Source organism: Bombus vosnesenskii, unplaced genomic scaffold (genome assembly GCF_011952255.1).
Source record: "Bombus vosnesenskii isolate JDL3184/JDL3185 unplaced genomic scaffold, Bvos_JDL3184-5_v1.1 scf7180000013264, whole genome shotgun sequence".
NCBI lineage: Eukaryota > Metazoa > Arthropoda > Insecta > Hymenoptera > Apidae > Bombus > Bombus vosnesenskii.
The window spans coordinates 9,856,703-9,879,462 of NW_022882924.1; the positions used below are offsets into that span (position 1 = coordinate 9,856,703).

Below are 22,760 nucleotides of genomic sequence, written 5' to 3' on the forward strand. Positions count from 1 at the left end.
TGAGTGTGAAAATTGTGACGTGGATCTATTTGTCGTTAAAATATATCACACTCAATTGTATTATTAATTACTAAAGTAAATTATTAAAGTTAAAGTATATGCGTCATATCTCTAAGAAAAATTATAATTTAATTATCAAAAACTTCATTCCAATGTGCTTGCGTAGAGAACAGCATTATTCGTCACACATTGCAGTGCTGTATCGTTTACGCGCAATTCGCGTCAAACTCTACCGTACAAAGAAACAGTCCCGCACAAAATTCAACCATAGCCAAGAAGTTAAGACAAGAGAATCCTTTCAGAGATCCTTTTAGAGAATTACAAAATCTGAAAACTAACTGATCTTACTAAATGGTCGGAAATATTACATAAATTCTACACGGTCAGACAGCTGTTTTAAATCACAATGTGACATCGCTTTGCTCTTCCGTATCAGGCCTTAACTCTTTAATTTACGACCGCGCCATATCAGTTCCACACGATTTGCATTCTCAGCCTGAACACACGTAGCCATTTTTACGTTGTCGTGTAGCTGATTGCCGCGAATCGTTTTCGAGAATGAAAGTGGCATCGGCGATCGAATCGATCGATCGATGCGCTTACGCAGCAACTCTCAAGAGGACTTTTCGTCGTAGATCCTCGGCAAACGTGTACGTGATCTTTATCGGCAGTAGCGCCGGGCAACAACGTTGGCCGTGTACAGCTATCTCAATGATAAATCGTGACAGAACGATACGTGCCTTCGATACAAGATCGTAGGACGGGCACGGTCAGCCGGCTGTCGGAGCAAGTTATCAAAAGCAACGAGCACAGCTTCGAAGGTAGAATGAAACGGAGAGAAACAAGAGGAGACGGTCTAAACGTAGAAGAAAAAGGGATAAAAAGAGAGGGATGGACCGGTTATTGCGAAGGCTCTCTATCGAGCAATTCCATCCCGAGGAGCAATTCACCTACGATGCTTGGTGTCTCTTGTACGTCTCCTCTCCTGTCCCTTTTTATTCGAAGAACGTACCATGCTCGCAGAAAACCGAAACGAAAGAAGAGAGAGAGAGAGAAAGAGAAAGAGTACAAGCCGGATGTGTCGCCGTATCGTTCCTTTCAGAACACTGACTAATTCGACGTTCAGTTTCTTCCTGATACTGTCGCCGTATTTCCGCCTACGAACCTTTCTTTCGCATGTTACGCCGATAAGAAACGAGTTAATTGTTCGCTACCGTAATCATCCACCAGGAAATGTAGGACTTTTTTATTTGGAGAAATTTCGTCGAGCGATTTCTAAGAGGACGATGGACAGCGAAAGAAAGGGAAAAAGTACGGTTTTACTTTTACGTGGTTATGGTAATACAGTGGTGCAGAATAATTGAGAGCAAGTGGAGGAGTAACCGCTATAATTAGCGGCAAAACGAAGAATATGTATATATCTATATATATATACATATATATCGCTCATCCATTCGTTCGTAGATAAAAATGCTGAAACAATGAAGTAGCTTCTTCTTCCGACAGCAACATTTATGGCAGCTGTAAAAAGGAGGCAGCGACGACAAAATGGAGGATAGAAAAATATTCCCTTTTTTAGTTAAGAATAATCCGTTCTCGTCAAAGGGGAAGGAAAGGCCGGGAGACACGAGAAAAGAGGTGCGGTGATAGTCCACTGGGACGACCACGGCCACACTCCCTCGACCTGTTAAAGTATTATCATTCCGCAAGTTTCCATGCAGGCTTCATAATGAAGTATTCACCTGCTCGTAATCCTCATTCTACTTCCTGCTACGCTATTCTCTTCGAGCTGCCTTGGCCAGATACCGTTGCGACAATGCACCGGGAATTTCCTCGACGAAAAAACCGCATCCCTTATGTACGACCAGTTAATCCCATTTGGCTTACAAAACAGTAGGCTCAGCTCTCTCGTTCGTTTTGCTTTCGTAATCCATATTTACTGCCGCGTGTACGTGTACAAGCGGTCGAGTCGCGTCGTTCGACTGTGTGTCGCTAAATGAATACCACCCCTAAATGAAATGAGGTATCGGAAAACTGTTGGCTGGAATTTTTTCACGATTACAAAAGAGGTGTTCCTTGTTTTGCGAGGTATGAAATATTTTTAGGTGAAGTAGGTATCGAGTTTTCAAGGTGACTCTCTTTTTTCTCGACCAGCCCATTCAGGGATGATTGCAAAGATGCACTGATCTTCGGACGACCTTGAAAGATGATATTTGTGTCTCGTTAATGGGATGGGTGCGACGATGGCGACAGGTACTTGAAATTTATTTTTCTTTTTTACATTTTGCTTTACCACCTTGTAGGCCATGGAAATGATCTTTATCGTCTTTGACACACATTTCACTGGCTATGAATCATAATGGTATAGATCAGTTCAATATTCCGCGTTCGTTATTATAAGAAACTATATCAGGTGATTAAGCAAAGTTATCGCAATTTCTCGATGAAAAGAAGTCCGATTTTTTATGCTACAGTGATATCCTTCGTTGGTAGAATTTTATACACAAAAAATCCGAAACAATCCCCGAATATTCACAATTTAGGGAACAAAAATATAGCTCACATTTCAAAGAGAAATCCTCGTACAGTGTCCAATTTTTCTAATTAGAAAAGTAAGCACGATATTAAACAGCCGTCTAAATATCACAGAGAGGAGGTATTCGCGAAGTTGGTAAAGTAATCGATGTTCAAGCCAGAAAACTAAATTTAACCCACATTTGCTGGAATACTCGCCGGTACTTTCCAGCAGATCCTAATTATCCGCTGCGGACCAATTCGATAATTACACTCGTACGTACAACCGTACACAGAAAGGGCGTTAAGTAGCCTCTCCTCGTTAATTGTTCGAACTTAACTCTCTCGCTGACATTTACGAAATTGAACGAAGAATATGTGGAACCTACGAAAAATAAACTCTCATTGACTATATTTCTTCCTTCTTTTCTTTTTTATCTCACACGACTGTACAGACTCCGCTACCCTTGCTCATTAAACCAGAGACAAACCTTTGCTCAACGTTCGAGCTCGAGATCGCTGTTGAACGAGCTGGTCCAGCATGGCACGAGACTCCCACCGCGCTATAGAGATATACTCGAGGCCGAGAAATGAGAAACGAAAGCCACTTCTGCTATCACTTTACCAAAGATCTACCTTAACCGTCGTTCAACAGTTTCAACACTCGCGTCGCCGTATTACCAGCTAGCCAACTCTTCCGTTATCTCCACAGGCTTCTCTCGAGTGTCGAGTGTCGCAAATACCGCAGCGAGTAGTCTTTCGCGCAAAACGATCGTTTCACACCAGCAGGGTAACCCCTGCTGTCGTAGCTGGTGAAAAATTGAGCACGTCAGTCCTCGACACTACGAGAATCCTGGTTTTAACACTGCGGTATTTACGTTTATCGCCGGCTGTTATGATACATTCGAATCCTGAAATTTGTACCTGTGTGACGATCAAACGATCGTAGATTGACTGCAGTTTTTGATATACGATTTATACGATTGATACACGATGAAAGGATTTAAAGACGCAGAGAAACCATTCACGAATGTGTATTACAGGTGTTGGTATCAAATGGTATGGTTGCAATTTTTGTCGACGCTGTAATGATTAGAGTGCGGATATTTGTGTAAATACATATAAAATACATATAAGAATAATAATGATAACAATAACAATTAAAACAGACTACAGAAATAGAAAAGGAAATGGATCCATAGGAAAGGTTCAGTCAAATTTAAAATTAACCGGTTAACTGAGAAAGATGAATTAGTAGATAATCCACTTTTCGAATCTGTCATATATAATAATTTATTCATCATCGTATAATTTAAGTGAATCGTGCAAGAACCGAAACTAATTTGATTAAAACTTATTCACCTTTGTTAATTTTTAATTCCGTGCTAAGAACGTCCCCAATCAGAAAATGATCCAGTTCTCGATTTAAATAAATGCACAAATATTTCATCACCTTCTGCACGACTAATTATATTACTTTCAACTTACTTAGTTATTATGGATCTCGGCTAAAAAGGAACTCGTCGCTTGTTCCCCTTCAAAGGAATGCATAGAATGAAAGGTTCGATCTAGAAACCGAATTCGATCAATAGCAAGTATTTCGTGCGTCAGCTCTTGCCAACCGAAAAGTAGCGGTATGTACAATCGTTGGTGATGTTGCCGTAAAATTTCAATTTTCTCGTATCGCAATGTCTGGGAAATAGACTAGGCGTTGGCCACGAATGCTTAGCCATGGCGAAGGGTCTTACATGCACATTCGACATACGGTGTTGCAAGAGTTTTAGAAGTAAGCCAAAGGATCGATACCGCCAAAATCGTTCAATCTTTCGACCTCCTCTTAGGTACGTACAAGGTGTCCCAACAACAACTCTATCCGCCTCAAATATTTTCGTTGTTAGTAGAGTGTGGATATTTCTGCAAAATTCATCTTTTTATAAACACAACTAAAGAAATGGAATCTAAATATAGATTTGTTCCACTCGCTAAGTATTACAATAAATATTTTATTTCAGATATATTATATATTTTAGCATATTATACGTACTATGTATATCTTTCCATCTTTTAATACTTCATAAATTCGTTAGAATCCTCCGCCTGCTTGTAACATATATCGTTAACTAGAATGAATATAAACGATTCGAGCAGACGAGGATCGTTTAAGCTTCGTTCAAATTAGTCAAGTTACCTAAGTTCAAGCAACTCGAAACCGTTTCACTAGTATGGCCCTGTTAATTACTTGACTTGAAATATCTCTTCACCGTCAATCTTCATTAATCAAGTCACTTAACTTAGTTGCTTATAACCACTGACTAATGTAATGTTTTACTTGACTTGATATATCCTTTCAAGTTTCAAGCGATCTTGAATTCCTTCCTTTCAACTATTCCTTCACTTAAAAAGTAACATAACGTTATCTCTAATTTCGTGCTTGCTGATATTCCCTGCATCTCTTCTTCAATTTCGCATTTGATCGACGAATAATCAAACCTTTCTACGGATATTCTGAAGTGACTGTTATATCCTCCTTTCATCTCTACGGCTAATTCTCTTAACAAATATCTACGTATTCGTAATTCATTAGATTACTTTAATTCGAACGATTTCAAGTTAAATAATCCATTTTGTGTAATCGCAAATGAAATCACGATTGAAATCAAATTACCTGAATTTAAGCAACTTGAATCAATATTTAAATTCTGTATAGAGATCTACATCACCATTATAGCATCTTGTGCGCTCACAGGACACTTATTGTTAATTAAAGTAACCATAGATAGATGTTGCAATTAAAAAATGAAAATTAGATTATGCTATGTTTAAAAAATTTCATTACGCACCTATTTTGCTGAAAGTTATGTTTAAAATTAGCAAACGTTTCGCGAATTCTGGACGAAAGCATATTGACACAACGTCAGCTATGTATATTGTAAACGTAGCCACGGGCAGAAAGCAAAGCCTTATTTAAACAAATTTTTTTTATGAAAAGTTACGCCTTGCTTGGTAAAGCTTTACTTTGTGAGATATCCTATGCCATATACCCTGTGCTATATAAAAGAAGAGAGAAGGAGAAAAAGTAGGAATTTATGTTAAAGCTCGAAGACAGGGAACGCTAGCAAATCGATAACTCGCCAAAGAATAATCCTTTAGCATACGTGATCATAGAGATCTCACGTTTTCGCTACATTGCCTAAGAAACGTTTGACAAAGAATCAAGGAGAATAGAAACGTTCATCGAACTTGGAGGAATCGAAATGATTTTATGATCGATAAGCAAATCTAAATGATTCATAAGAAACTGAAATTTTTTTTATTTGATCATCGCCATATCCGATCAGCCGGGCGATATACAATGTTCACGAATGGATCTCGATTTCATCGAACGATAAAAAAAATAAAGCTTTGCTAAAAAATAACCGTTTTATCTGCAGATGTATCTATCCGGGATTCGTTCCCGTAGTTTCTAAAATAAATACATCGAAATAGCATCGTCCTGAATGTTTTGTCGATTCTAGATAGCAATCGCCAAACCGCGATATTTCAAAACCCTAATTATAAAGCAATTTTGCCCAATCGAAATATACAGCGTTATATCCATCAACGTCGCGTCGTCTACCTGAAATATTTCTAATATTTTTGAAATGTTACTATTCAAATACCGCGTGTCAATATTTTGTGATAAAAATATGCGGAATAATAAGTGATTTGTAGAAAAAAAAAAGAAGATGATAAATTTATTGAAACTAGTAGTATAAATAGTATTATAGTGAAAGGAAAAGTTAAGGTATGTGTACAGTTTATAAATAGGGAAATGCTTATAGGGAGTTTATAAATAGAGAAATGCTTACTCGTAAATTTCACTAATTATATTGTAGAAAGTTTTATTTCTATTTTTTTTTCTTATATAATATAGAATTTAAAAATATATTTCTCTTATGCTATGAAACTCTATACTTAAATATAGAACTGCTTTCAAACTTCGTTTTAAATTTTATCGGTATAATCGTAATAGTCGTGTCTCGTTATGATACTAATGAAATTTCAAAATGTTCTGTATTACACAGATGATACGTCTATAAAAAATTTCTACGAGTGTTCAAATACTACCACTGTATATAGACAAATAGTCATTTAGCAGATTAAAGAACGAAAGATCTGAGAATGAAAAATGTAAGTTTTAAGTAACCGAAGATGTAGATTAACTGACTCTGTAAATGAAAGCGTTTTACCACGTGTACACTCTATTACAATGTATCTAGACAACTGTGTAGTCATTTAGTAGGTTAGCGACAATGTATTTTTAAGGGTCGACGAAGGCAATTAGCCCGACCTTATTCATGGCAGAGACTTAGTCCACGTGTGGCCAGTGACAGTACTTGTAATTAATTAGAAAATGTACCAGCATCCATTTGTCAAGCAATACGGTTGCAGTACGACAGATGTCTAGCTCATTCTTCTCGAAGAGTAAGAAATGCCCTTAATGAAACTTATCTAAATCAATGAGTGAGTCACTGAGAAGCAATTCCCTAGCCAGTCCGATCTCTCTATCTAACTCCGCTTGATTTTATTCTCTGGGGAACATTTGAAAACGTATATCGAGAAAGACCAACCACATCAGATAATATTACGGAGCAACAGATTCTGATAAAATATAATAAAATAAATGCAGAGATGATAAGACGTAAATGAGGGTCAGAGGAACAACAGTTATAATATCGTTTTATGAAAATGAAAATAGGATTGATTAAGTTTGTGTTCTACGTAATATTGTTTTAAGAAAGTTACTAATTGTTTAAGATTATGTATTAAATATTTTATATACCAAATGTTACTAAATATTTATAATTATATGCAACTTGCTTCATAAGTATTAAGACACTTATATAATTAATTTAAATTATGGAGGAAATTATCAATTAACCACAAATTAATTATTGCATTGATGCAAGATAACGGGGCGAGAATTTATAAGATCTGTTACTCTGAATCATAAAAGGAACGTAACGTATTAAGAATGATATTTTTAGGTATAGTTTTTAGAATCTGAAGTGAGAAATCTATTAAGAGCACTGTAAATACTTTAATCTTATGCTGCGTATTTAATTTCTCTGACTAGCAGAGTCAGAACATCCTTCAATTTTAAAGGGCACAGATATCAGAAAAACGAGTTCTAAAAATCTTTAATCTTCAGTTTTCTTTCTGCATTTTTCACGTCGCTAGTGTATACATTGTTATCGATCCTCGCAGTGAAAACAAATAAATATTAACAAAAAGTGGACCAAAGCCGTGTCCCGCAGTGATCGAATACGTTGCAACGGCCATAGTTGAACGTCACGGCGCAGCATGAAAGTTAATAATTTCTCTCCCAAAATTTACTACTATATAAATCCCTCTTCCAAAAGACAGTTATTCCACTTAAAAACAAACGAATATAACCTTCTTATATCCTAAACGTCCGCACTTGCAACGGAACTATTGCCACTATGTCACTTGTCCCTGTAAACCATGGGCCTTCGTAGTTACCTGTTTCTCTCATTCTTCTAGATAACACAGATATTTCACGTGGACAGTCTTAGTGAACCACCCTGTACACACGTAACGTTGAAATATGAAAACCGTTTTTCTTACGTTTTTATAGCTCTTATTTCTCTTGTTGCCGAATCGACCAAGATCGGTCCAAGATCAAAGTGCACGTAGGAAAGAGAGTAAAAACACAATTCGAAATTTAACAATCCCTAAGGAACTTGTAAAAGTAAAAACTATTTTATCGCCATCCTGGCAATCGTGTTTTGTAATTTCGTGTTTTACAAACGGTCGACGATCGTATGTAAGCAAACGGCACGTTATCGTCGGGGTTGATACCGAAAAACGATATCATTTCCGTGCATTGATTACACAACATCGGAATCTACACATCAGCGAACTGCTACTCGTCCGTAAACAGAGTGGTTGTACAGATTTCGAATCGAAACTGGCAGGAATCAAGAGCACCAGCCAGGATCGAGAATCGATCAGGAAACGAGTCGTTTCACGTAAAAGCCCGCACGATATCGCGTTGTTTGGTTCATTCTAACGCCAGCAACGCGTAGGATGTTGGTCAAGATATCGCGTAACAACGTTCGTGTAACAAAGCGTTTCCAAAGCGGAAGATCTCGCGATACGGAGGTTCGTGCGGAGCGCGCTCAATCATCCGCTCGATTCCATCGAGCTTTCAGTGAAGGCAACAAATTATCCTGTTACTGGTCGTGTATTCGTTAATAATTACCATCCGGCGCGCAAGATAGTTAACCGTTTCGAATTGAAGGTTTCGAGGAAACGCGGCAGTGGAAGAAGAATTGGATTCGTGCCCGTGCAAAATTAAATGTTAATAGATCGTTTAACATTTTACAAGTTATCTTCTCCTTTTTATATTTGTTATTTTCAATGCGAAAGCTACAGGTGAAAATGGCTGACAAGTTACGTAAGTCAATCTTAAAATTCAATATCCTGTCAGTCAGTTGAACATGGAAACTATTGTTTCATTTAATTGGAAGAAAGAATAAGGGAAATTATAAAGGATATATATTTTAATGTATATAATATGCGAAAATATATAAAGCATTTGTTATAATATTTACTGAGTGAAACGATTTTTTTTCTATCTAAATTTTATTCCTTTAGTTCATGAACGTATAAATTTGCATAACATCTGCATATTTATTTTCTATAAAGATCTTACATTAAGACTTTGAGGTCATTCCTGGCATTTGTTCCTCTCTGTAAAATTATCTACGAATGTAATTCCCTAATTATCATGAACAATGTACCAATTGAGAATACACGAACATATTCCTTGTAGCGGGAGTATGCGATCGCAACGCATTCGCTGCAGCTCGTTTGTACAGTGAACAATATCTGAATAGCCATCATCCTGATAGACATATAACTTGAACAATAAAGCTAACTCTGGCTGAATATGGCTTTTCAGATGTTATGTAATCAATCATATCATTGGAATCGACTAATTTGTAGAGATATGTATGTGAATATTGCGAATCAGAAGTTTATCTTCCTTCTTGTATCGTGTCTTTAATCTAACTTTCTCTTATTTAACATATAAAATACAAATTCAAAATCTTTTTTCTTTTATTAGCATTTTTTAAATACATTTCAGTTAACTTACATACAGCCATAGATGATAGAAAATTCATATATATAAACATTTTGTAAACTGAGTGCGTTTGTTTTTCGTATCAAGCTATTATTCCAAATGTAACGGGTTCACAGAAGATTCTTGTATACAACGTATCTCATTATAATTGAGAATATATTCAAATATAACAAGTATAAGTAGGAAGGTAAGCAAAAACTTTTCATGAGAGCCAATAAATCACATACGCCACTACGTGTTGCCGACTTATATCTCCGTGACAGCTTGTAGCCGCGACAATCATCCAATATCGTTCGCCACGAAATTATTAGCGGTAGCACAACCCGCTCCTTTCTCGTAACCGCAAAACAGGAAATGTTGCATCGCGTCGAAGCAGATAATTAACGTGGCGGCGACATTCCACGGCGAGTCATTGTGCTGGAATAAAGTCGTTCGCGCATATCCGTCCTCCCTCTCCTGAAAATTGTTAGTTTCGCCTCAATTAAAAATAATGAGACTCACGGCTACCGGACTACCGTTTTCGACGAAACGTTCTCTCAGTTCGTTTATGACGAGCTAGACAAAGAACATCTACCTCGAAAACGCAGAAACAAGCATTGCGAGACCGCGCGAGAGGAGGATACCGCGCGTCAGCTCGTAAAATTTTCTGCTCCCTTGGAAAAGTAGAAAAATAGACTTTGACGAATCGAAACCACGGAAGGGTTATCGATATTCGTACCGTACGTCTGCGGGATCACGTACGACGAGTCACGTTCTCGATGAAATAGAGATATTATCATGCGCTGGATAATCGTGACGCGAACCACCGACATCGTAGCACCAGTCCTCGTTAATGACTACCATCCAGCCAGACCCTGATCATTTCGATCTCGGTGGCCCGTATAGAACGTTCTACAACGGTTAGGTCATGCAAAACCTCGTACTAAAACGTTCTACCCTGATATCGCGTCTATGTTTAATCCTAGAAAGAATCTACTCGATCTTTCTCCCTCGAGATACTATGTTGCGCACGTAAGATCTGTTCTGCGTTCGAGTAGATTTTCAAAGAATTTAAGTGGAATTAGTGACGAATTGGTACTTTTAGAAGTCTTAAGTAGTCGTAAACTCTTCGAGAATAAAGTTGGCTTAGGTATAAAAATAACATAAATTTGAGAAACGAAGAAAAGTACGCGATCGAAAGAAGTTTGTCGTTGTCGAACAAGCTTGTGGCAATTTTCGTAAAGGGACCTGCACGTGGTCTATATCATTGACAATTATTACTGCCAAGATGCTGCGCGGTATATAATGCACTATACTGCATTTGGAAATACGTTTTATTTATCGCGTATCTTGTGCGGTATTTTGAGCAATTTGCAAGCTAGAAAAAGACCGTGCTTAATCATAATAATCCTTTTTCTACAAAATATTGTATAAAACACAAACAATGGATAAAGCAATGGTCTAAAAGTCGAGAGCAATATTCGCATATATTGATAGAGATTGCTCCGAATGATGGAATTATTTATTCCAATCACTTTAGAATGAATCGGAACACGTTTCGACAGCTTCTAAAATTCTTTCCTTAAAAAGAAACTGAGTTACGAATGTACGTGCCTTTCTATCGATTGGAGAAAAATTAGCGGTAATCCTGTGGTACATTGATAAAAATTTCAAAGTTGAAGCGTGATGCTCCATCTTGATTCATTTTGCTCGTGCCCATATTCCGCCGATGAATTAGAGCGATGAGCGTTCATCGTGACACGAAACCGGAATGTTCTTTGAGTCAACACTGTGAATATTGATTAAAAATTAATCATCGCCAATATCTTCATCACTTATCAGTATCGACGTTTCGATCGCAAAATATCCAAATCGTCAATAATTTCAATCCTTCGATATCGACCACATACACGATCAGTAATATCGTCGATACTTCGCAATATTGGCAATATCATGGACCGTATACGGGTGCCTTAAATGAGACAACCGATTGCAACTAGTCGAACGTGTAATTGAAGTTCAAAACAGGACGACACGCGAAGAGTACCGTGGACGAGGCATTTCGCAGTGGTTCGAGTTGAAGCGAATGCTAATTGCTCTCAAGTTAATTGAGGGTACTAAGAACGAAATTGTTGTATAAGTTTGCGCAGCTACTCGGCCCGGCAAACAAAGTGGGCAATTGCCCTTGGGCGAGCGTTCGTACGTGCTCTAAAACCCTGTCTTGTCCGAATGAACAACTGCGAAACACCACGTGAAACAAGAAAGAATAAAATGTTGAGGGATGAATAAAAAGAAGAATAAAACATTATGATAGTAGAAATAACGAACCATCTCTATTTAACTTGAATCTTTTCTACGAATAGATTGACAACCTGTTTCTGATCTCACAAGTAAAGGATGTATTCTGGCGACCTGCTTCCGTTTCGTACGCGTGCATTCGAACAACGAGACGTACACGTGAACGCGGAATACGTGCACATACATCTGCAATGGCACTTAACATGCAAAGTCACGCGCGATACAACCGCTGTTCCACCGATATCACGGCTTTACCTGTGTTCAACTCTCCGTTCTATCTTTCTCGCGTACGCGAGCTAGGGATGCTTTAAGACGCAAAGATTTAGACGAATGCATTTACACTGCAAAGTGTATCCTGAAGGAGCAGTTAGTTACAATTTCTGTTCCATTCTAAAGTCGTTGCACTTCACCCTGAAACACGATGGTAATAAAACGCTAGGATTTTTCAGTTTTATTACGGACCACACTTGTTACGTGACGATCGAAGATTCGATTTAAAAAGCATGGATACTGATATCCGTCGCTTAAATTATGATATTATATTATCCATTATGTTTAAGAGAATTTCTAACGTGAAATAAAATAAATAAGTTAGGAAGATGACGTTTAAAAACAAATGAATTAATGTGAATGCTTCGAATTCTAACTAGGAGATACAGATATTTATGACGATCGAAAATGTAGGATAATTGAGGAGAAATGATCCTTGTTTTTAAAAACGTCTGAAACTTATACTCAAACTGAATATCGTATTTGATAGTTTATCTATTTCTTTTAACACATGTATTCGTTATATTCGTGTGTTATATCTATTCGGTGCACTTTCGTATCTTGAAATTTCGCATAAATGCACAAAACTCCTCAATCTACTCGTCACACAACACACAACCTGCCACTCGTTGAATATCACCAGCTACTAAATTACAGCACGAAAGAGACGTGGTCCATCTCTGCTGACGGTTCTTCTCGACCTAATTACCCTACAAAGAGCAATTGCCTGTTCGTGTTCTCCCTTGATACCCTCGCACGCAGCTAATTTCGGTATATAACTTTCCGTTCTTCACAGTGGAACCGGAGAACACGAAAACGATCGGTTTCACGCTGGCTGGGGGGTTAATGCAACATTTCCGGGCAGGAAGGATCAGAACGGCGGCTAATTCCGGCCGGTTCCGTATTCTTGCTGCATATCAGGCGGCAGCGAAGTCTGTTGCAATAAACACTGGTCGCACTTTAATTCTGCCAGGGGTTTTCGCCTGGTCTGGCTCGAGCCCCCTAATCTTAGCCCGATTCCATGCATACGTAAGAAGCATTGGCAGACGCCACATGCGAGCGGCATGCTAACTCTTTACAACTGCACTCTGCAGACCCATTTATCGATCGATGTGGCAAAGGAAAGGTTTCCATTAACCGGGCGTACCAAGGCGTGTACGTACGTGCCATACAACTGTTTCATCAGCGGTGCATTTACCGCTTATACGGGCCGTGTGCCGGGTCCTAAGCTATTGTAACTAGCCAATTGCCATCTAGAACGATCGCCGTGGCAAAGGTGGACCAGCTACTTAGCTTATAGCACCGGTGTATATGTACTGGTTAGCTTGACCTGTATCAGAGCACATTATATTGGCAACGAATCAATAATACCTACGCATACGCGTTACGTATGTAGCTTGTCACGTGTGTATATGCATGTGTCTATATTCTATCTCTATCTATATGTATATGTATATATATACGTGTATAAATATATATATATATATATATGTATATGTATATGTATGTATGCTATTTCTATCACAACGTCGATCTGATATCGCGTCGCATCTGCACGGAAATTTATGCAAAGCAGCGCCGCTTGAATGGAAACCCTCGGAGAAGGGCAAAGCGGAGAATGAACCCGATTCCGTGACCCAGCCATCGTCGGGAAACAATAAATCTCGGATAACGATTGCCAACGGAGAAGAGAATCCAGCTCGGAGTATCCCGTGCCCTCTTCGAATGTAGATATAGGAAATCAACCCTGCGGCTCTAAACGCGCGACAGAATTGTAAAACGGAGGGACGCGTTTATAACCTATCGACTTTCCGCCTTTTTAATGGTCCACGTCTACTTAATACAACTAAAGTTCCATGTTAACTGGTCCGTGTTACCATTGTTTACTACGTTTTCAAGCGGCAATCGTTTTGAAAACATCGCGTACGATTACGAATGATACCGCTGAATTTTCAGCTACCTTTCGTTTCCACGAAATTACTCAAACGTTCTTATACATGTATATGTGTACTTGTGTGTGTGAAAATTGAGTATAACCTTACGGTATTAATGTTCGATATCAGTTTTACTTTTTCCGCGGATTCGCGTTTACCTTTTCGTTTTTCGTCGATGCCAGGCTGTAACGAATTACCCTGAGTAACTTCCGCAGCGTGGAACCGTGGCCGATTGCATTTTTTATGTAATTACGGGACGTGAGTATGTGTCTTGATGCATATTAAATGGCGATGGTGGCGGACGCGTGCGCGGAAATTATTAGATAACCGCGTTAAATGAAACGACGGCGATGCCGGATAAATGCAAATTCGGTTTATCTGTAATGGCTACTCTCCGCGTTCTTTATTTTTGGTCCCTACCATAGCCGGTGCCTGCTCTAATAACAATTTTACCATCGTTGAACGGTAAATCATAGGGTATCGCACGTTTAACCGCGTGAAGAGCATTTCCTTTCGACCAATATTTGCGGAAACGATCGCAGCTAATTCCTCTACCTCCTGTCCCATTTTTAATTCCGCTTCGCCGAGAACCCGAATTCTGCCGTTTTTACTGCGGCGAAATCAATATTCGCGGATATGCGTGTAATAAACATTTCCTTGTGAAAATATTTCGCCGTTTTATACCGTGTACGTGCATGGCAAATAAAAATAAACGTCGAACAATTTTAGCGCTTTTAAAACGTTTTACCTTTATTTCAACTCTAACTCCTTTCCCTTTCCTTTCTCTCCTCTTTTTTTATTTCCATTTTTTTTTTTTTTTTTTTTTTTTTGTTGGTTTTTCCGATACACTCTTTGCCGTAGCTGAACTTTACATCCCGTATCATATGAAATTACGATGGCACTACGCAAAAATTCGAACAATAGATTTTTATGGTGTAATCCGGATCGTGGAACGCAGCGCTTAGATGGGATGAAAAGCAGAGAGGACAGGGAAGAGCGGGTAGGATGTGAAAGAAGGATGGAAAACGCGCCGTTAGACATTAACGCGAACGATCCTCTCGCGATAAAGGCATCCCGTTTGCCCGATTTATCACAACTATCTGCATTCGTCCCGTTTTATTAGCCGTAAAACGATTCTTGTTCTGTGCAGCCAGACGAACGGAACTTTAACAGGCCAATTAACGCGACTGCCGGCGATCGACCGCAAGAAATAAGTGTATGTTTCTATTTCCGCCACGTGGACAGTTTAATCAGCACGTGCATTGACAAATAATGACGTGTTATCCAACATAGCAGCGTAACCATCGAAGAATTAATCTCTTCGTTAACGTTTGAACAGGAAATGACTTTGATACGTTCTTAATAGGAGCAAAATTAAGGGAAAAACGATGGAACATACGGGTCAATCGAGATTCGTGGAATTCCGAGTGTATCGCGAACTTGATAAACGTTATGACGGAATAATTGAAAATGTGCAGAACACGAGAATTGGAATTGCTTGTATATCTCCGCGAAGTGTTTAATTTGCCGGATATACATCGACGAACATGCAAAATGTAAACAAACCGAGATCAAGATATTTTACAAAGAAATATTCTGTTTATAAACAATTATTGTAAATTATTTACGACATTGCCATAAGAATATGTTTTGTTTTAACCATCAAAGACCGTGTGAAACAGTAAATTAATATGTAATAATACGTAATAACGTGTACATGTTGAATAAATGAAAAGTTTAAAGATGCAACGAGGCACATAGTGCGCATAATTTGTAAAAATATATAAAATATTCAATGTAGAGTAATTGTTATAATACATATTTAATTAGTGAAACAAATTTGCTAAGGTTCTATGTCTTTAGTAGCAGTGTTTATAGAACTATAAATTTGCAGTCTAATCATTATAAAACATAAATAATGTAAATTATTGTGTTAAATAGATAGAAGAAAAAAGTAACGAAAAAAATGTTTAGCGAATTTTTAAAATTCAATAATATGAAATACCAATATTATTGAATATATGAAATAAACTTATCCTGCGCTTCTGGTGTACACTTTACATATATATATAACTACATTTAATACAATAAAATTATATGATAATTAAAAAATTTCTTTCTGTATACCTCTTCTCTTTATCACTAAAATAACATATTCGATCGTCGTAACAACAATAACCAAATCACGCGCAGACAAATGTTGAAGTCTAAAAAAGTATTCTTTAATCATCTTTGAAATTGCATACTTCCCTTTCCTTTTCTTTTTTCTCCGTTTGATTTTATTCGAACGCAAATTAAAAAAAAAAAAAAACATTATGGAAACGGTAAGAGAAGTTGGAAAGGGAAAACAAGAGTAAGGATGCCGAGCAGAATTAAAATTCGCCATATCAAAAGGATCCGCGGTCTTTTAATATGCAAATCGTTGAAAAGCGGCGCGCGGCACCCAGCTCTGGATCGCTTCTCCACGACCTTTTCATGGATGCCATACGAAACGAAGGCAATTTGTTATAAATCAGACATAAGTTGTTTCGCGTTTCAAATGCATACGAAACACGTGAAAACAGAGCATAAAAAGGGGGTGGTAGGGTGGAGGGGAGGAGAGGAGAATACGCGGATCTACAACTTTGGTGCTTTCCTTTAAAAGACGATTTAGGTACGAACGCGCACTGTCCCGGAAAAATCAGAAAAACAAAGAGGCCATTGAAGATGGGACGGACGCATACGAATTCCTGCTTTATAACCGAGAAACCAAGCTTATTCGTCTTCTTTTTTGCCTTTTTCCAGGAGGATTCGAAACCTCGCAAGGATGCGGGACCGGCTATCGTGGTACATGGTCTTTTTGATCCTGCCGACAATTCTCCTGGCCAGGTCGCTCGATAAAGGTAAATAATTTTCTCGGAGCATTTAACCTTCCCTGGCTCTCTCGTTTCTTCCCTCCTTTCTCTTGTATTTCCCAGCCTGGATATAAGGATCTTTTGTACTTCTTGGCATCCGTTTTACCCCGATGCAATTCTGGCTTTCCTAGTTTAATTCCAGCAAATGCTCCGAGGTTCGAGTACAATCTAGTTAGGCGATTTAATTAATGATCGGTTGATTCGTGAGATACGGCACGGGCCATGATATAGCGAGATCGTAAAGTCTGTCAGTAGTGAAAGCCATCGTGTTTCGGCCGTCGAGACAAAGGAATTGACAGAAATATGGGGGAACATCGCATCGTTCAGATTAGTGGAGCTACCTGTATTCAAGAAACCTATTTACCAGCGTGACTGTCGTTTACTTGACTTGAAATATCGTTTCAGGCTTCTTTGTTCTAATTGAGTTTAATTCAGATTGATTCAGATAACTTCTAAACCTTTTATCCCTGTGTTTTTGTTTGTCACATTTGTTTACTGATATTGGCTCAAAACAATCTTTTCCTGAACTTTGTGTTTGGCTAGATTGTATGTATGTATTTTTAATATGGTCGTAATTGTAGTTAATATCAGAATTAACATTTGGTACACGTACACAACCACTTCCTTTGGATATCATTTTCCATTAAATATCCATTTGACCCAAACGACTTTAATCCAAGAGATTTAACTAATCTGAACGAGTCTTTAGTCAAGTTCAATTCACGTACATAGTTTCAAAACTTTTTATCAATATAAACATTTCACTTTGCGTGATTTAAAATATTCTTTCAAACTCTAAACAAGCTTGAGACAGTTTTTCTAACTACTTTATCATTTCTACAAACAATTATAAATCGAGTCCAGTTTGTTAAAGCAGTAATTAACGGTTATGGATTTCAATTTATAAATGAAATACCGTTAGCTATAAATTATTTCTTTTTATCGCGCGAAATCCTAAAACAGAATGCATTTAGGCGCCCCCTAAAATAATAGTTACTATCTCTACTCGATAATTTAGTTTACGACATTGCTATGTCCTTGCCTGCACTGACGATTTATCTCGGTCATAATTATTCTGAAGAAAACATTTACCCTGAACGACAGAAAATGTATTTTACGGAAATGCGGAGGCAGGAAACAAGGAGTGGAAGAGATATTAACTAGGTGGAAAACGTATTAACCCGTATAATTGTCCGACTGTTGGATAAAACATTTATCGAAACTTCATTGCCAGGAATTATGCTTCCCATCAAATCCCAGAAGCGGAGTTCCTCCTCGATTCCTCGAGCACCTCCATACATCCTAATCTGTACGAGTCTGCATTCAAAATCCGTTCGTGCAAGGAGCCAAGTACGTGGAGCGGACTTTAATACTATTAAGTATGCATTAGATAAAGCTTATATCCCCGGTGTGCAATAAATAAATGTCCTCGCGCGACAAAAGGAGACATCAGATCTTCTGGGAAAAGAGAAACAGAAAGAAGGAGAAGGTAACGCGAAAATAAGGGAGAGAAGAGAGGAAATATAGCGGAAAACACGCTAACCCCACGAAAAATCCTCTCTAGCGTGTACTTGCTCCCTACTCAAAAGTGGCTATGAATTGAGAATTCTTAAAGAAGAAAGAAAAGAATACAATCCTGCCCAACTAACTGGTCGGAGCAAAGTAGGAGCACCTTTCCCTCGTAGACTCGGCTTCTTGTCTCGTTGTATAAGGTTTCGCATTGTCTCATGGAAACAAAAGGCAGGTAGCTTATGCCCTGCATTCAAAAGCTCACAAAGTTCAGTCTCAAGTGCTTGTCTTTCGCCTAGACCCTTCCATCACCTTCTTCTTCCATCCTCGTCCTCTCCTCCTCTCTGCTTTCGCCTGCTCTTCCGTTCCTCAATTTTCTCCCTTTCCATTTACGGATTTCTATATTCACCAACACCAACTTCGCTTCATCGGGTTTCCTTATTCTCCGCTATTCCCTTTGCCAAAGCACCACAGTTACTTTCGAATTACCCGATGCTTGTCTCCGTCGCCTATCCATATCTCTACGCCGCCTCTTTAACTGTTAAACTTCTTCCTCGAATGCGTTTCTTTCCGCGAACTGCTTATATTTAACTCAGACAAACATAATTAATTAATTAATATTAAGATCGCGGAGAAATGATGTTGTATCACTGAAGCGAAATTATGTTTCGAATCATGGTATATAAAAGGTATTGAGTTTGTATTTCTTAGCGGTTGTGTCTTTAGCATTTTGAGTCAAATATTTATAGTATTCGACGAATTAATGACGAACAGTCTTTTAGCAACCTTCTGTGGATAGATGTCTTTTTGCACTTTCTGTTGGCAAATTTGGTGATTTATGATTAAGTTGAAAGTGCTTTATACTTTTTCAGCCTGAATTTCTGAATTTCCTTTTCCTTTCTCTGGCTACTCATCAACGTCTCTACTGCATTACACATTCATTTGTTAATCCTCGTCTGGCAGAGGATTGAAATCGTTTCATTTTATAAAGTAAAAAGAAAGGAATTTTTAAAATTATGATATAATTGTGATATAATTTTATTATATTAAATGTGATAGGGTGTTAGTCTAATTTTATTTTTTTTTTTAATAACGTCGATTATATAATTTCACAGAGTAATAATACGTAGATATAGTTTAGAAAATATGTCGGAAATGATCAAACTTTTGCTGTTCTGGGATCAAGTCAAATATTAGACATTTTTTAAATACAAATCAAAATTCGAAGCAGACAAGTTCAAGAATGGAATTTCGTAGTTTATTTACCAAAAGTTAGATGCTTTCTAATTATTTAGAAAGGAAATTATTTAGTTTAGTCTTAACTAAAGTACCTAGCATCCCTAGGTACAAAGCGTTATAGAACAACACGCGAGATATTCGGCTTGAAATCTCACGTTGACAATCTGATCCATCTATTCATTTCCGCTCTACGATCCCCAAAAGCTTTTTCCTTTGGCGTTCGCTTTTCTAAACACAACACGTTCCTCGCACTACGTAAACTCTCGAACAATTCTCCTCATATAATACTACCAAGCGTTGTCAAGATAAACGTAAAGTCTGGATGCATATACAATTCATCATAGTAATCACCGAAACATTTGAATAGTCAATTATCATGTTACGCTATTATGTTATGTTGTTACGTTTTATTGTACAATTATTATATTACACATACGTTCATTATGCTAGTAGACCACAATATTTTTTACTACCTTCAGCATTAATTATATGCTTAAGACTACTGTTCAAGCTGCATATTAATTTTTTAATATACAAAATATGTAAAATATGCAGACTAGAGAATATAGAGACTCGTTGTTATAATTTTTAATAATAAAGCGAGCCTCTATTTAAGTTCTATTATATTAGGTTGTCTGAAAAGTTTCATGATGTGATAATAGATGAACAACAATTTCTGTTTTATATTATTTTATTGAATTATGCGTGATCCATTTCGTTCTGTTTCTATTATTATATTCGTGCATAATTCAATAAACTAATATAAAACAAAAAACATTGTGCGCCTATTATTTCCTTATAAAACGAAAGAAACATTTCGGACAACCTAATATTTCCATTTCTTAATTCTGTTCTTAGTGAAGATTCTTATTATTCTCATTTCTTGATTCTTATTCTTATGTAGTTCTATTTCTTAATTCTATCCGTAAAGATATAAATTTACATAAAAATCGCCGGTATAGGATACAATACTACATACAATACTAATAATGAAATTTCAAAACTTTTCGCGAATCACTGTATGCTCCGATAAAATTCGATCATCGAGCAACTAGAAGCACATATTTTTTCTTCAAGAAATCGTTCCGGAGAACTGCGAAGCATTGACAAAATTTTTGCAAAATGTTTCAGATCGACGCGTTCCTTACAGCATACCGGCAGACTGGAAGGCGTTGTGGTTCAGTAACCTGGACGATCTGCAAAGAGTAAATGATGCGAACGATAACAACACCGTCTCGAACGTCACGGTGCAGTTGGGTGGAACCGCGTTTTTGCATTGCAAAGTTCGAAATTTGGCAGATAGAACGGTATCCGACGCTGAGGTGAGTGACTCTGCAGCTGTTATCGTCGTCTTTAACCCTGAAGAACATGAACTGTACTTTGTCATTGGTACGCCATAGAGCAAGAAAATTGACCGACGATCGCGCACCTGTTCCACAGATATCCTGGATACGACGACGTGACTTCCACGTCCTGACCAGCTCCACGTTCACGTATACGAACGACGAGCGGTTTCAAGTTTTGCATCCCGAAGGCTCGGACGACTGGACTCTTCAGATCAAGTATGTTCAGGACAGAGACAATGGGACCTACGAGTGTCAGGTAGTTATTAGACTAATCATCCTCTAATTTTGGGGTGAAATTGATTTAATCGGCTATCTTGAATTGTATGGAAACCTCGAGTATGAATGTATAGCACGTTTTGTTAAAAGTTGAATTAACAGTACGATAGAATTACTCAGATTTATAGAAACTTGTCAGGAGACAAACAGTTCATGTAATAGGATCTCATTCATTGTGTGTATCATCTATAATTTTTCATGTAATAACTTACGTTCAGATAAGTAGATTCAACCAGTAAAAATTCATTCAATCGGGTTATGACTAAAATTTCAATCGAATTCAATGATTACGAAAAGTAAGTTCCCACTTGCGAATATCCTTAATTTGCGATGTAGTGTCTTTTTATTAGGTTCTACATATCATTTTCATAGTATCGAGTTTTTGTAATCATATGAAAACACTATTAGATAGTAGGGCATGTAGTGTATTTGCGCCTAATTAACTGGTACGTAAATGTGGCTGCTGTAGATGGAAGTTCATATAAACAAAGTTTTACTGTAGAGTATGGTTCTACAATCGATCGTTTTAATGCACACAGCTTGTAGATATTTCGACAGAAGACAATGTTGAACACAAAAAGTACATTAGGTGGTTGGATGATGCAGTGCAACTTAAACAGCATTTCTTCTCAAAATGTGCTTTAGATCTTTATTCGAGATTTCCATTCAATTATTAACGCGATACGCATTATCTGGTACCTGGCAAATTATATACCTCAACGAAAGACTCTATAGCAGATTCACCGACGTTGCAGCTTCTCTAGTTGCTGTTGCAACGTAATCGTGCCCCTTGAAACGAATCGATTTTAATGAGACCTCGAGAAAGCAAATTCACTAGAGCAGATAAATGAGATGTTTAAATGAACCTGTTATTTTTTTACTTTATGATAGCCAGACTAACTCGATTCTATTCTTTGCGAAATTGAATTATATCCACAATTTTACTGTTCATTTATTATTTTGTTCAAATAAGAGGGACGTATTCACGTTGCTCTATATGAATATATTATGTATGTTACAGGGAACGATTTGAAATTTCATTAGCACTGTAACACGACGCTGTCATGGTTTTATTGGTAAAATTTGAAACGAACCTGAAGATATATATAAAATCTATAATATATTTAAAGAAAATACGTACATATATATTTCACAGGGATGTGAAAAGTATTTGAAGTCAATCAATTATTCAGTATGTTAATAAACTATTTAGTGGGTCCATCTTTAGCATTAACAACACATTCAAAAAATTGTTCGTCTCATATACTAATCTTTTACAAAGTATATGTCTTCTATGAAGTATAAGTAACTTCTGTATACATTTTTATTTTAAATTTTATATTGATAATCG

The 22,760-nt window shown here is 37.4% G+C and overlaps 1 protein-coding gene across 6 annotated transcripts in view; it reads left to right on the forward strand.

Moving 5' to 3' along the window:
- LOC117236355 (hemicentin-1) overlaps window positions 1-22,760 on the forward strand; it is a 110,203-nt gene that overhangs the window by 80,111 nt on the left and 7,332 nt on the right. For all 6 annotated transcript variants that reach the window (XR_004493847.1, XM_033499227.1, XM_033499253.1 and 3 more), the window contains 3 exons: window positions 16,930-17,027; window positions 20,919-21,109; window positions 21,228-21,389. Coding sequence is in view for 5 of the 6 variants with exons in the window: in XM_033499227.1 (XP_033355118.1) it covers window positions 16,952-17,027; window positions 20,919-21,109; window positions 21,228-21,389 (429 nt within the window). In the remaining variant the exon portion in view is untranslated. The remainder of the gene's footprint in view (window positions 1-16,929; window positions 17,028-20,918; window positions 21,110-21,227; window positions 21,390-22,760) is intronic.